The 15,000-nt window shown below is 30.2% G+C and overlaps 1 protein-coding gene across 1 annotated transcript in view; it reads left to right on the forward strand.

Moving 5' to 3' along the window:
* The window catches only part of LOC149882436 (uncharacterized), a 37,321-nt gene that overhangs the window by 17,540 nt on the left and 4,781 nt on the right, over window positions 1–15,000 (forward strand). The window contains exons 7-13 of the mRNA XM_090065940.1: window positions 2,770–2,976; window positions 3,174–3,266; window positions 3,357–3,466; window positions 10,039–10,216; window positions 10,378–10,486; window positions 14,070–14,275; window positions 14,419–14,544. Coding sequence (XP_089922066.1) covers window positions 2,770–2,976; window positions 3,174–3,266; window positions 3,357–3,466; window positions 10,039–10,216; window positions 10,378–10,486; window positions 14,070–14,275; window positions 14,419–14,544 — 1,029 coding nt within the window. The remainder of the gene's footprint in view (window positions 1–2,769; window positions 2,977–3,173; window positions 3,267–3,356; window positions 3,467–10,038; window positions 10,217–10,377; window positions 10,487–14,069; window positions 14,276–14,418; window positions 14,545–15,000) is intronic.

Below are 15,000 nucleotides of genomic sequence, written 5' to 3' on the forward strand. Positions count from 1 at the left end.
AAGAACGTTGAATTTACGTTAAAACAACGTTTGGGATGACAGTTTTTTTCAACGTTGATTTACCAACGTTAAATCAACATTAGATCCAAACGTTAAATCAATCTTCAATTGACTCAATTGAAAACCACACTGGAAAAACTTTCAAGCTTTATTTTTATTGTTTTGAGTAAATTAGATTTTAAACTTCAAAACACAATAGCTCACACCATAGCTCACTTATTTGTTAAACTAAATATCTGTGCAATTTGATCGCTTTTCTAGTTATATAGTCAATTATTATATAGTTAAACTGCAGCCAAATATAACATGGGCAAAAACCCAAAAAAAGCAAAAATGTAGCTTGATCGTTTATCCAGTGTGGTCTGCAATTGTTTCTATTGGACTATAAATGTATATTAAGCGTATAAAATATTCTCATAGTCTACAGTTAGGCTAATTTTAGTTAAGTTTAGTTAGACATATTAGTAAAGAATAAGATAACATTTTGTTTAAGATATATATATATATATAAATATTACATATATTTGAATAAAATCTACACAAATTTCTTTTCTTTACCACCACCTTTTCGAAATGGAGCGTATTTTATCTGAAGAGAATTTAACTTTTATTAATGGAAATTTTTCCGATTTCGTGTCATAATAAAAGATTATTAACCGATTTTGCGTTATATTAAAAGGTTATTTCACTTTGGTCTTTACTTATTTTAATTTAAACACCAACTTAACTCATAGTTATTTTAAAACTGAGTTTTTTTGTCAACGTTGAAATATTGTTGAAAAAAACTGAACAAAGTTTAAATAGTAACGTTATTTTAACGTTGCGATTTGGTTAACCAACGTTGAAACAACGCTTCAACACAATATCAACGCTGAAACAACGTAAAGATGCCGGCTGGGATCTCTGTTACTTTACTACGTGGAAAGTTTTGCGAAAGAATATGAGTGTAAAACCTTATAAGACACAGCTGGTGCAAGAATTGAAGCCACACGACCTCCTACAACATTTTAAATTTAGGGAATGGGCGCGGAAAAAGTTGGAGGAAGATCCACATTTTTATTGAAAAATTGTGTTCAGCCATGAAGCTCATTTTTGGTTTAATGGATACGTTAACAAGCGAAATTGCCGCATCTGGAGTGAAGACCAGCCAGAAGCATTGCAAGAGCTACCAATGCATCCCGAAAAACTCACTGCTTAGTATGGATTTTGGGTTGGTGGCATCATCGGGCCGTACTTCTTCAAAGATGACAATGGCCAGAACGTTACTTTGAATGGCGAACGCTACCGTGCGATGATTACAAACTTTTTTTGCCGGAAATGGAAGAGCTGAACTTGGCTGTCATGTGGTTTTAACAAGAAAGTACCACACGCTATACAGCACACAAAACAAGGGCCCAAATGAGAAGCGAGTTTGGTGAACAGTTTATCTCACGATTGGGGCCCATCTATTGGCCTCCCATATCGTGTGATTTAACGCCTTTGGACTATTTTTTGTGGGGCCATATTAAGGCTATTGTCTACAGGGATTAACCAGCAACGATTAACGCACTGGAAGCCAATATTAAAGCATTTATTCGTGAGATACCGGCCGATATGTTGGAGAGAGTGTGCCAAAATTGGACCTTACGCATGGGGCATCTAAAGCGGAGCCGGGGCCAACCTTTACATCAAATAATCTTTAAACATTAAATTATATCGACTGTTCTATCAGCTAAAATAAAGATTTCATCAAACTTTTCAAATTTTTTGTGTTTTTTTTTTTAATCAAATCCTATACCTCTTAAAAAATCACCCTTTAAATAAATATATATAATACTTCTTTAATCACTTTGTAGCAACCTTCATTCTGGCAATAAGTCAGCTAATAAAATATCTCTTTCAAATACATAAGCTTGCATACCGAGTTTGTAAACTGCAATAAAAATTAAATGGGATAAGTAATGCTGACTTATAGCTATAATTTACACTTTGTGAGAAGTTTTAACAAAACTTACTTAACCATTTTCATGTTGGGTTTGTCTTTGAGAGAGGTTGGAGATAAAATATTTATTTATTTATACAAACTAAATAATTAGTTACGTTTATTTACAACTGACTGAAATTTCACAAAAAAGCGATTTCAGATGTGTCATAGCATCTATATGTCAGAACATAATTTAGTTGTACAGAGTCATTTTCTAGTTTACTTCTGCTAAAATCATTTTTTAACGTGATAAATGTTTTAAATGTGGTTCAAAAAGACTGATTCTGAACGCATTGCTTAAAAACAGAAAATGTTTTTGAAGAAAATTACTTAAACGTTTTAAAGTCGCTAGCGTTAAGTCCTGATTTAGATCAAATGTTAAATTTATGATCTTCACTAGGCAAAAAAAAGGATTCATTGAAATGCAGTAAAAATAGATTAACGTTTTTTGCAACTATATGTAAAAGTTAAATAAGAATTTTATCTACAAAGTAATTAAAACTTTATTTCTTTAATAATTTATAAATTAAGCATTTTTAAGTTGCAACGTAAAATAATTTAGAGAAAAACCACTGGTTATAACACTTTTTCTAATCAAACTTTCTTCGAATATAAGTTTCCTAGTAAATCTTTTTTATAATTACTTAAAGAAATTGCAGAGATAATTGCATCTAAAGTACAAAATTTACATAAAAATGACTCCGTACAGTTTTCTTACTATTTCAAACTATTTTGCTGTTTGTTCTTTTACACTTAAAGTTTTATTAACACTGAACACGCACGAAACAGAGATTTTTTGATTTTAGTATCAACAAGGCCTATATTTATTTCTGTTAAAAATGAAGAAAAGCAAAAGTTGAATTTGCAATGGAAGGTTACGGAATCTTCATCAAGTACTATTTTAGGTTACATATTATGCTATCAGCAGCTGTCTATGGATGGACTTTTAGTGGAGGGGAATAAAATTTGTGAGGAGACTGGAAATGTCACAGCATATAATATTACTAAACTAGGTTTGTGAGTTTTAGCTTACTTTCATTTGCATAACTGTTTGCACATTATCTAAACTATACTGACAGCATTGTGAATATCTCGGCTTTTTGATTTTTAAGTTTCTTAAGCTGATACTTTCAAGTTACTGTTTTTATTAAATGTATTTGTCATCCTGAATGTGATTCACCTTAATCATCTGCTTAACTTTTCGTTATAGGCAAATATAGTAGTTATACTATTCAACTCTCGGCTAAAAACTCAAATGGGCAAAGTGCACTCGCTGTTTTTTTGGCATTCACTCAACAAGACGGTATACCTAGACTTTTTTGGATATTGCGATTTTTTATTTCTCTAAATATTAGTTAATTTCGTCAACAGTTCGATTTTCTTTTCATTCTAGTTCCAACCAATGTTCAAAATGTTGACTCATTAAGCGTTTCAACAGAGACCTCAATAATTGTAAAATGGAATGCTCCTGTAAACGTTTATGGAATCTTAAGAGGTTACACAGTAAGTTTATTATAAGATATATTTCATTTATGTACTGTGAAAACTTATTGCTTGAGAAGTGTTGAAAATATGTCTTACTCCATGCAAATATTGAATAAGTTTTAGATTAGAAATTTAATAAAACATTGAAAAATTATATTTAAAAAGACATATTGAAGGCGACATTTGATCAGATAGACATTAATTCTCTGTAGCGCGAAATTTATTTGCTTTGAAGTTATCACAAGTGTTCATTTTTGCCATTTCCGCAGCTTGGATTTTATTTCACTTTTTTCAAAATTACATATTTTAAACTTATCATGGCATTTGGAAAAGGAATCCTGTTGTTCTTTTTATTTTGATTTAAAACACATTAAATTAAATGAAGAAAAATGCTTTAAAATTGATTGTAGCTCTTAAAGTATAGGAAATGTTATACTTTTAAAAAATTTTAAATTTTCAAAAATAACAATTTGGGGAGGCAGTGATTTTATTATGTGTTAAGTATTTCTAAACAATATTGAAATAAAAGTTTTTTTTTTTTTTTTGAGTAAAAATGAACATAAAATTTGCAATATTTAAGTAAATACCGTTGAAAAACAATAGATAATACTAAGATACATTATATATCAGCTGGTTGTTGAAGTATTTTACCAAACAATAATTTTTTAAAATGTATATGCGTTACTGGCTATTTGAATTAATTCTTTTTAAAGTACTAAAAAACCAAGCAAATTAGGTAAAAATTAAAGTTTTGAATTAGATTTGTCCATGGGCAACCACATGTAAACTTCAATACCTTCTAAAATGTTGGTTGCAAGTTTTTTATTATCACTTTTTTTTTAATACTAAAAAAGTGTTAAATGAAATTTAAATCCTGCAGATGAACTGCCTGAAACTGTTATGTGTGAAACATCAAAATGTTTAGTCGACGCACACAGATTTGTTTGAATATACTATAAATTATTAAAAAAAACCGCGTTTTGATGGAAAATAAAATTTTCACTTAAATCAAGCTTGAACGTCAACTACGCAGTTTAATTAAATCTTTCTTAGACTTAAGATTTGGAACAATATCTCTAAAAACCATAAAGAGCTGTTGCTGTTTCAGTCATTTGCTTTACAACTCTTTTACCTGACAAGGTGTGGAGAGCATAGTGAGGATAATCTTTTGTCATATTGCATTTGAAATTCGGCTCCAAGATTTGTTCATTAATTCAGTCAATGAGTTTAAGAAAAGTCACAGCATCAAAGTTAAATTGAGGTTTATTTAGGTTTCTTAAACTTGTATCACCTAGCTCTAAATCTCTTCTAACTTTCAGAATCATGTTAACTGCAAAAGTTCTAATTTTATTTGATGAGCTTGCAAGAGGAGAAATAAGAAGAGACTCAGAATGAACATGAAATGCTCCATTTTGAATAGACTTTGTCACAGCATCCTTATCTTTGACTAATTGACCTGTTGTTTAATGAAGAAGTTTGATAAGATGATGGGGCCCATCAACAATAGAGTGTTTTACCTTGATTCTAAAGCACATATGAAAGTATATTTGAGCCATCTTTGGAGTTTGTGGGTCCATCAAGATTTGCAATCTTAAAGGTAGCTCATCTATATGCTACATCCTGTTTACGAAAACATTTTTTTTCAGGTAAGTTTCTCCTGATGAGGTAACAATCCATCATCGTTACCAGACCCAATATTGAATTTGTGGAATCTGGTTCAACCATAATTATAGTTTGATCAGTTCCTCTAGGAACCATCCAATTATAAAGCCCGATCGCAGCTTCTTTAACTGGTTTCTTTGGACTCTTTGAAGGCGTGTAATTGGTAAAATAACTTCCATCTGGTTCAGAAGTAAGACTTATGTTTTCTTGCTTTTCCATTCTCCGACGAAACGTTTTAGTAATTGAATCTTCTATCAAAATTAGAGTAGAATGTTTTCTTCCATTTAAAAGTATGTCTTTGATATGTACTTCAATAATTAGTTTTTCTGACAAAACTGTAGTTCAAACCATAAACTATTGCTTAGCTCTCTAAATTTTTTCTGATCACATGCTAAATTAGCCATTTTTGGAGTCAAGTAATTAGATTTTATCAAATCTTTAAGGAAAGCAGATACAATTGCAAATGTAGCAGCAGATGATATGTCAAATCGAAGACATGGTCGTGCTGTATTGGGAATCTTCATACAATTTTGTTTAAGGTAGTACACCAATAAAAGTGAAAAAAAAATTTGTTTTTTACTTTTATTATTTAACCAATATAATCATCGCAGATTTTGAGTTTTTAGTTGATTTAACTAAATAAAAAAAGCTTCACATGTTAAAACTCGTTTATAATGTATCAGTATAAAATGTTTTTTATTTTCGCCCTAGCAACGCTTTGTTTACTCCGTTGTTATGCGATTAAGAAAAAAGTTTAACTATAAAAAAGCCATAAAATACTTACCTTGCATCGACTTCTTGCTAATTAGTTTAGAATAATGGCTTTATTGACGTAATTCGCTTTTTGTTTCAAGCTGCATTTTAACTTTATTATTTATGCTATAGTATATCTTTCTCCTTTTTAAAATAAAAATAATATTGGTGGATCGAAGAAGAGAAAACATATTGGTGGATCGGAGAAGAATAATATTGAAAGATCGGAAAGATCGGAGGTGAATAATATTGGTGGATCGGAGAAGAGAAAAAAATTATCAAACAGAATATACAATAATAAAAAAGCAAAATTTCGTGGAAACAGATATACAAAGATTCCTTCTTCAGAAATGAAAACTTTATCTTTTGTTGAATCTGCTACACATTCTGCTTCTTCAAAAAAATTAAATTTTGCTGATAGAGATTTTCAAGATTTTCAAAATACAGATTTCAACTTTGTTATGAACTTTAGTCTGTTGGAAATCGTTATATTGCTACTGAAATGCCCCAACTTGTGTGAAGATAATTTTTATTTAATGTTTGATTCCTCCAAAAGTACGGGTTAAGTATTGGTTTAAAAACATATTGAAACAGTTGCAATTGGAAAACTAAGTTTTTTCATCTGCTGTATTTCGTAAAAAAATTTAATCGAACAACAAGAGCCTAGTAAAAGCAAATGTAGTGGACAAAATCCATTTGAAATTAACACACGCGTCATTGTGGCTTTTCATGAAATAGGTAAAGGATTATCATCATTAGAAAAATTTTGTTAAATAAAAAACATACAAAGAAAATATTTGTATTACTGCTGCTGTTCCAGATTTTATAAAACCAATATTTAAAGATCTTGGAAGTGACATTCTTTTAGAAAAGTGTTTGTACGGTAAAACGCAAAATCCTAATAAATCGTTGAATCAATTGATTTTGAAGCGACGTCCCAAAGATATATTTGATAAAAGAACTGCTGTATGAGTTGGAGTAGCATTAGCTGTCCTATACTTAAGTAATTGACTACAATTTTTAGAGATATTATTTGATAAGCTTAAGTTAACATTAGGTTGCAATCTACATAACTTTTGTCTTATAAATGACTCAAAGCGCATTTCTAAAGCAGAAAAACAATGCACAAGTATAGTGAAATTAAGACGCAAGAAACTAAGAGCTATACAAAAAGGTTTTTGTGATCAAAACGAAACATTAGAAGGTGCAGTTTATGGAAGTGGGGAGTTTTGAACAATTTTTTTTGTTTTTATTTTTGTGTTTTTTCTCAAAATCATGTTTTATAGCTTTAGCGACGGAGATATTTATCAAACCGATAACCGATTTGATCTGAAATTTGGCATACATGTTTGTAACACATGTATTTGCAACCTCTACTAGAATTATGTTTACAGCTATTTGCGTTCTACTTTTGTGAGTGATTTTGTGTTCTCAAATAACACCAAAACTCCCAAAAATGACTAAAATGCATACATTTTGACTTTTTTTGGTCAAATCCAAAACTTTTAGCGTTTGTTGTAATTGCATAAATAAAGGATCACAAACCAAAATTTCAGTTCAAATTTATTTATGGTTGCAGAAAAAACCCTGTCGCCAGTTATTCATTTTTAGGTTTTTGTCTATCAATAATTATGCGCATAATTAATTTTTTTAAATTTTAAAATTTTTACTTTCATTTTAATCATATAATATATGTTATGCACTATTAAAAATTGAAAAAAAAGTTGAAATACAATATTTTTTTAATGATATACTACCATCTTAATGATAACATAGGGGGAAGTTTTTTAATTAATAATATTGGAGCTGTCTTCAGAAGATATTTTATTTGCACCTTTTATATTTTTAGGTGAATTTTCTTGATTAAAGTCATGTCCCACTGATTCATAAACTTCAGCTTTAACAATTTTTTTAAGTGAACCTGTGTATTAATATGAGCTTTTTTAAACCAATATTTTCTTTTTCTTTAAGATGCAATATCTATTATTATTCTTTTCTCTGCCTTAAACTATCTTTCTGTTTCTACCATGTTTATTTGATGCATTTGTTAGCCTGACTTTTTGAAAAACTTATCTCTTTGAGATTTGAGCCATAATGAATCAAGTTGTGGCACCTTGATATCTTTAGAACAAATGCATTAAATGTGAATTCTAGCAGCACACTTTTAACCTCCATACATGGAGCATTTTCATCTGTGCGAGGTAATATGTTGCAGCTACATTTTTTAATATTGTCCAGCTTATCTTCCCAAAATTCGATAAGTCTGTCAATGCCATAGAGATTTCTATGACAATTAGATGGTATCTTTACAAAGAATGTACAGTTTTAACAGTTGTAAAATTTTTCATCAGAGATACTTAATATTGTAATATTTCCTATCTAGTGGACACTAAACGTCCATATACACCCAGCGGACGTCCAGATGTTTTTTAGATTTCCTATAGATGTCATCGGATATCCTGTGCCCACAATGTATATATTGAAAATGCACTTACCAATATCGTGTCAAGAAACTAACCTATCAAGATAGTCAGAAAGAAGCAACTTTTTTTGAATAGGTAGACCTATCCATTTTTCATCCCTCAGTGTAGGAACATCTGTTTCCACCCAATCTTTTCTTTATCCAAGATATTTAGTTAAATTAGTTAAAGAAGAATGTCTAGCTTGTTTCAATATTGAACTATCTATAACACAATACTTTATTTTATTTATTATTCACTGTAAAGCAAAAACAATTATACTAAAGGACCACAAGAAATATTCAACATAAATAAATCCACTCCTAACACAAAACAAATAACTATGCTCTATAATTCATCGATAACAATTAAAAATGGACTTATAATCTAAGCCCATTCGTTTAAGTTAATTTAAATTTATAAGACATAAGTAAAGTTTTGTTAACTTTTTGTCGTAAAAGTGTAGTCTTAAACGTTTTTTTAGATTTTTCAAGTCAATTTTTACGCAAAAACCTCTTTTTAGTTATTTTGGGTTGAATATTGCTTAATTTACCTCAACCCATAATAAAATCACTCTTCAAATGTCAGTTTCAAAAAGTTTTTAGTATGACGTAGCCTATAAAAGAACGTCATAATATGCTCTTTGATAATACTTATTGATAAATCTTTATTAATAGAAATTTATGAAGTGAAATTGTTGTAATATGCTTAATATTTCCTGTTTTAATAACTGTAAAACACTTCAAATACTCAATATTACTCTGTAGGATGTAGCAACTGGTCACAAAGGAAATGTTACCTAGATATAAGAAAAAGTATGATACATTTACCCTAAAAGACCTCTTCACTAAATACTTGAACAGATTATAACCCTCTTGATTTTTGCATATACGAACTAAGAGCTTTTCAAAATGCTCAATTGATAAATCAAATTATGAGAGCTTTATACCGGTTGAGTTGATTGCTAAGCAGCGGTGCCTTTTTGAAAAAGAGTATGGTAGTTTTATGCATCATAGATTGAAGACCATTTTTTAATGAAGAGAGAGCATATGTCAAGAACTTTTACAGTTAATCTTTTTGTTCTTGGGCATTTCACAACTAAACGTTTAATTTTTTTTAATTAAACGTTTAGCGATTATAAAATGCTACACTTCAAGATTCAGATTTTTTATTTCGGCATAATTGTTTTTAATTCTCTTTTAAAGTTATTTCGGTGATCAAACGTGCCAAACCAGCGTCTTAAAATACTTTCTAGTTTCGATTTTTGTTATAGTAAAAAATTAAAAAAATTAACTATACAAACAATATCGAAAATGTATAATCAAAATATTTATTCAATTAAACTTTAAAATGTTATTTTTTAGTTTTTCAGTTTCTTTGCGGGCTTTTTTTTTTTTAATTTCTAACAGCTTTAGTTTTCTAACATATTTATAATTTTTATTAATATAAGACAACAGAAATGGAAAATGAATAAACAGAGATGTTTAAGAAAATGAAAAAACTTGGTTTGTGACAAAATCAAAACTTCACGTTAGTTGCCGGAAAGTAATCTTTAGTTGTAAAGCAAATATTTTCCTACATCTGTTGTCGCTTCCGCAGATGAAGATTTTTAAGATTATTTGGCTACTTTTACCACTTGAATTTAAAGTTTCGGTTTTGATATTTTACTTTATTTTGTAACTTTTTTATGACTTACAGTGCTTTCTTACTAATCAGGTTTATTACAAGAAAGTGTTATACAGCACTTCGTTCATTACTCAATGCAATCAGACAAAAAACGAGACATGTTTAATTGATAATCTGTCTCCATACACAAACTACACAATAAAAGTTTTGGTTGAGAATGGTGTAGAATCCAATAGCATCTCCTTTCAATTAGCGACAAGTTTATCAGGTATGCAATTGATTTCTTTCAACTCTAAAAACACTTTTAAAGCTTATTCATATTTTTAAAAATGATTATATAAGATAACTATTATTCATAGGATTAGTATTCTCAATACTTAAAAATGTTTGGTTGCAATTTTTAGTCTTTCTGATGTGTTTTTGTTTTAGTCCCTCCAAATTTCACTGATAGTTTGCCAACTGTGGAAGCAGATAAAATTACAGCAAACACATTCACAATAAATCTTGTGCACTTTTCTGAAACTAATGGTCCAATCAGGTTAAAAACTTTTGCATTATGTTTTTCATGTAGGATTTAATGCTCATAATGTTAAGCGGTATAGAATGAGTCAAACAAGCGTGCGTAAATTATCTACTAGGTTAATCTATCAACCAAGTCAGCTTCATGTAATCCAAATACGGAAATCTCTTGAAAATACAATAATATTACGCATTTTACAGTTTTAATAATTTTTAACCAAGTAATAATTATAAATTTGGTTTATAATGATAATTTTGTAGGGATATTTTTTGATTTTCAATTTTAACAAAAGCGAAGCTTTGTTTAAATAGGGGTTTTCTATTACAGAAAAGTAATTTTATTTGTTCACTTTGCTTGTTGAAAGAATATTACAAGCTAACCAACACAAAAATAACTCCTTTTGCGTAAATCAGATTGCATAAGACTGCTTGCTTTCAAAGATCTTCTTTCCAAAAAGAACTTTTATTTCTTTAAATGGGACAACTAGAAGAATAGTTGAAGAATACTTGGCTTTAAAATGCTCAGAGCGAAAGGAGTGCAGAGGAGAAAAATCTGCGATATATCTCTCCTCAACAGCAGTGGAATTAGAGCACTATCTATTATTAATTTAAATGTTAATGGTATGGTTGCAACAGCTATGGTAGATACGAAATGTTCAATGGCAATCTGAAATCAAAGTTTAGTTTTCCAAATATGAACCTAAATGCTGAAATTCTTCTAGTACGCTAACATTCAAAGGAAAGTTTAATCTTTGCATCAGCGATCTTGAGTGATTAGGTTGGGTGCATCAATATACGTGGTGATTTTTATTTTAAACCAAGGAGGAGTTTCAATTTCACTTTTAGAAACAATTTCATTTCGTGGAACGACATATTTGAACTAAAAAAATTTCAGCAGAGCTGAAATTAAAAAAGAAACATCACGAAGCTGATTTGAAACTGTTAAATGGAGTACAAAACTGAAGTGAAGCGATAGATAAAACCCCGACCGGTTTTTTAACAAAGATACACAGTATATGATACCAAAATGCGCAAGAGCAGAACATGAAAAAGATTATCAGGACGACACCAATATAAAACGATTTTAGGAGCATGCTTAAAACATAATGGGAACTCTCAAAAAAACACTGTATTGGGCTGCTTTGATCATTAGGATTTGTAAAGAACGGACGATAAGTGGCTTAGATGATATTTTTGTCTGCAATAATGTATGGTGAGCCTAAAATGTATGTCAAGAGATATTTTAAGTATATGGTTTAGATAGTAAAGAAAGTGAACAGATTGATGATATTTTGTTCGTATGTTTTAATCATTTAAATGCAAGTTGGTTACAAACTGAAGTGGTTTAAAAGGAAGTGACTTGATGTAATCCTGCAAAGTTTACCAGAAGAGTAATGCTAGGAAATTTGGTTGGTCATTTCCCAGTGTATGGTAAGTTACGAATAATTTGTAGGTTTGTAAAGAGAAGAGTTGTTAGTTTAAAAAGAATAAGGACCATGAGGCACTGTGATGGGAATAAAAATTAAGAACTTGAAAAAGTCTGAAGAATTTTTAAAAAAATTGAAGAATACTATGCTAATTCAGCTTAACTCTTTATTTGGAAGTTACTTTAACTAACACATTAATAAAGGTTTGCAACTGATGGCTAAACAAGTTGAATATGACACACTTATCCAGAATTGAAAATAATTACTCTTAAGAGTACCAGAAGTACCCTTTTGAGGGCACAATCTGCACATCTTCTGGATAAGGAATATCAAAAAGTTGAAATCTTTCATGACAGTCTGAGAAAAAAAACTTGATTTGAAAATTTTTATATTTTAAATCAAAGAGAGACAGATAAAACGTTAAACATTATCTCAAAAGATAATATATAAAATATTAAATATGTCATTTTTGGAGTATAAACAGCCCATGAATCAATTTACATCAAAACTTTGTACAACCCTTACAGTATTTAACACCTTTAATAACTTTCTTAAAATCCGGGAAAAGGTAGGTTTCAAGTGGCTTTTTTTATATTTATCAAAAAGCTTTTTTATTTTTTTTGTGTCTATCATAAAAATGCCGACAAGAACTGGTAAATTCTTTGATTGAACGAAAAGAATCATCTTTTTCTTTCACATCTGAATTTTCTGACCCAAAGGTACCAAGTGGATCATGCAACTCCAGCAGAGTTCCTTTAGGAGAAAAGAGTAAGAGTGATTATGTTACTCTCCAAAAGTTATATGATTTCAAAACTGTAATGGTGAGACCAGAGACTTTGTCAGCCTTCTGATTGCATCATTTGTCAAATTAAAGGCACTCCAAACCCACTCTCTGGATTTCTCAAAAATTTCTGCAACTTCACAAAACCAAAGGAGGCGTTCTTACTGTCTTGCCTAATTAGAAGAGGAGTCCCTTTTAATTGCAATCAATAGATTTTCAGAAAGAATATATCTCTGAGAGTGCATTGATTGCACTGATGAGGGACTCCAAAAGATTTTATCTATATTCGAAACAGCACTGGATTGTCAAAAAGGTACATAAAATAGTTGTCCTCAACAATAAGTCTAGTTGTAAATGCTCAAGTTGTTAATCTAAGTTAAAAAAAAAAAGTTAATTAGCATCGGCAAACAATTGGCTGACAATTTCTTACAGACATATTACAGCAGCGAAAGCAATTTGTGGTTTACAGCAAAACTCTTTCAAACCTTCTGAATTTTCTTTTGTGCAAACAACACATTCACAATGACTTTTTAGTGAAGCTCGGAATTGATGGTGGAGGTGGTTTTCTTAAGGTCAGTTTTAGCATTCAAGAGGATGATTCAAGCATTCCATCCACTCCTCCACTAGATAAAAAGACATTGTCACCTAAGACAGCCAGAGAGAGTGAAGTCCCAACTCCTTGTTAACTTTGGCTGAGGATATGCCAGAAAATAATGAAAAACTAAGAAATACCCCTTCTTTAATTTGTTTAAATTGAGTTGATTTTCATTTGTCAAATAACGTGAAGTAGGCAAACTTTTCTTGCTGATTTCAATCTCTTGCTAGCTTTTTCCCATATTTGGCACAACTAGAAAGTGATTTGCTTCATTTTAAAAATCAGGCCTAGATCCCAAAAACATCGAAGCACTTTCAAAACGAGGTTCATAAATTCTACGATATGTCTGACTTTACAGCTCTTCTACACATTTTCCCGCCAATTGAACTTCATCTATTGCTTAGTGTGATCAATCATTTGTTAAAAGCACTTAAAGAGTCCCGGATTTAGCCTGATGAGCGGCCAAAAGTTTTTCGCATTAATCTTCAGCCCATCAATGGAGATCAGCTTGCTGGCAATGAATTTCAAAAACTTCTGAGAAAGTTCATTACTTTTTATATTTAACTGAATAATTATTATTTGTCTGTACACATTTTTGTATTTTAGGAAGTTTCCGTAAACTGTGTTAAGACCTTAATTTTCTTATAAAGTTGTCTACCTGAATTTCTTTTAGAACAAAACTTTATAAAAATCTTATCAAATAAGTTGCTTTAATTAGTGGTCTTACAGACTTCAACAATGATCAGTTATAAAATGCTTGTTTCTCTGATTCTTATTAGAAACTTTTAAATTTATTCAGGGAGTACCATGTTGTTGTTAAAAAACTTGACAGTCTAAACCTTCCTCCAAATAGCCCGGCATCATATTCAATTGAAGATATTCAAAGGAATCTGGATGGCATCTACCTTGCAGGAATCATCTCAGATAAATCCCAAAAAACATTTTTGGTTGGCTCTGATTCAATTACTAAACGCAAAAGAAGAGAAACTCAATTAAGTACTAAAGGTGAGATACTTTGTTTACAGTTAAATTATATCTTTATTGCAGTTACAATTTTCTTCAAGTGTTTTATTTGCATTATTTCAAATGAAATGTGGGCTGATCTTCTATACATTTTATTTGTAATCACATTTGGTGGTAAAATATAGATGTTCGAAACCCTTCTCTTTTTCCTGAAACTTACTACACTGTGTTTCTGCGTGGCTATGTCTCAGACAGCGTGTATCAAACAACTGGATATTATAATCCTGTTAAAACAGCCAAGAAGTCCGCAAGTAAGTGAACTTAACAAAGTTGTAAATATTTTAAGTAGAACGACGAAATACTTGCATGATTAAACAATCATACTGATATCTTTTGGCAGATTATGATAAAAATGAGAGCATAAAGTGTTATAAAACATTTCTTTGGCTTTTGTTAGCAGATTAGAAGGAAAGAAATTGATAAACTAATGATCTATTTATTTAGGAAAATACAGTTTTAACTTTTTGATAAACCAATGGGAAAAGGCAGGTGTTCTTCAAAGAACAATCGTGAAAACTTCATTTCCATAAGATCCAAATAGAATTCTAAAATATTTTCGTTAATACTTTTTCGTTTAACTTTAATATTGTGTTTTAGATTTTGATATTTTCCGAAAAGAAAAACTCGAGTCATTTTTCGCAATTTATTCATTTCGGATTGCACAAAGTCAAAAAATGCTGAAACGGGGAAAAAATAAACCATTCTTA

The sequence above is a fragment of the Hydra viridissima genome, unplaced genomic scaffold, assembly GCF_058129835.1.
Source record: "Hydra viridissima isolate aposymbiotic clone 2 unplaced genomic scaffold, HvirCarnegie_v1 scaffold_11, whole genome shotgun sequence".
Classification (NCBI taxonomy): domain Eukaryota; kingdom Metazoa; phylum Cnidaria; class Hydrozoa; order Anthoathecata; family Hydridae; genus Hydra; species Hydra viridissima.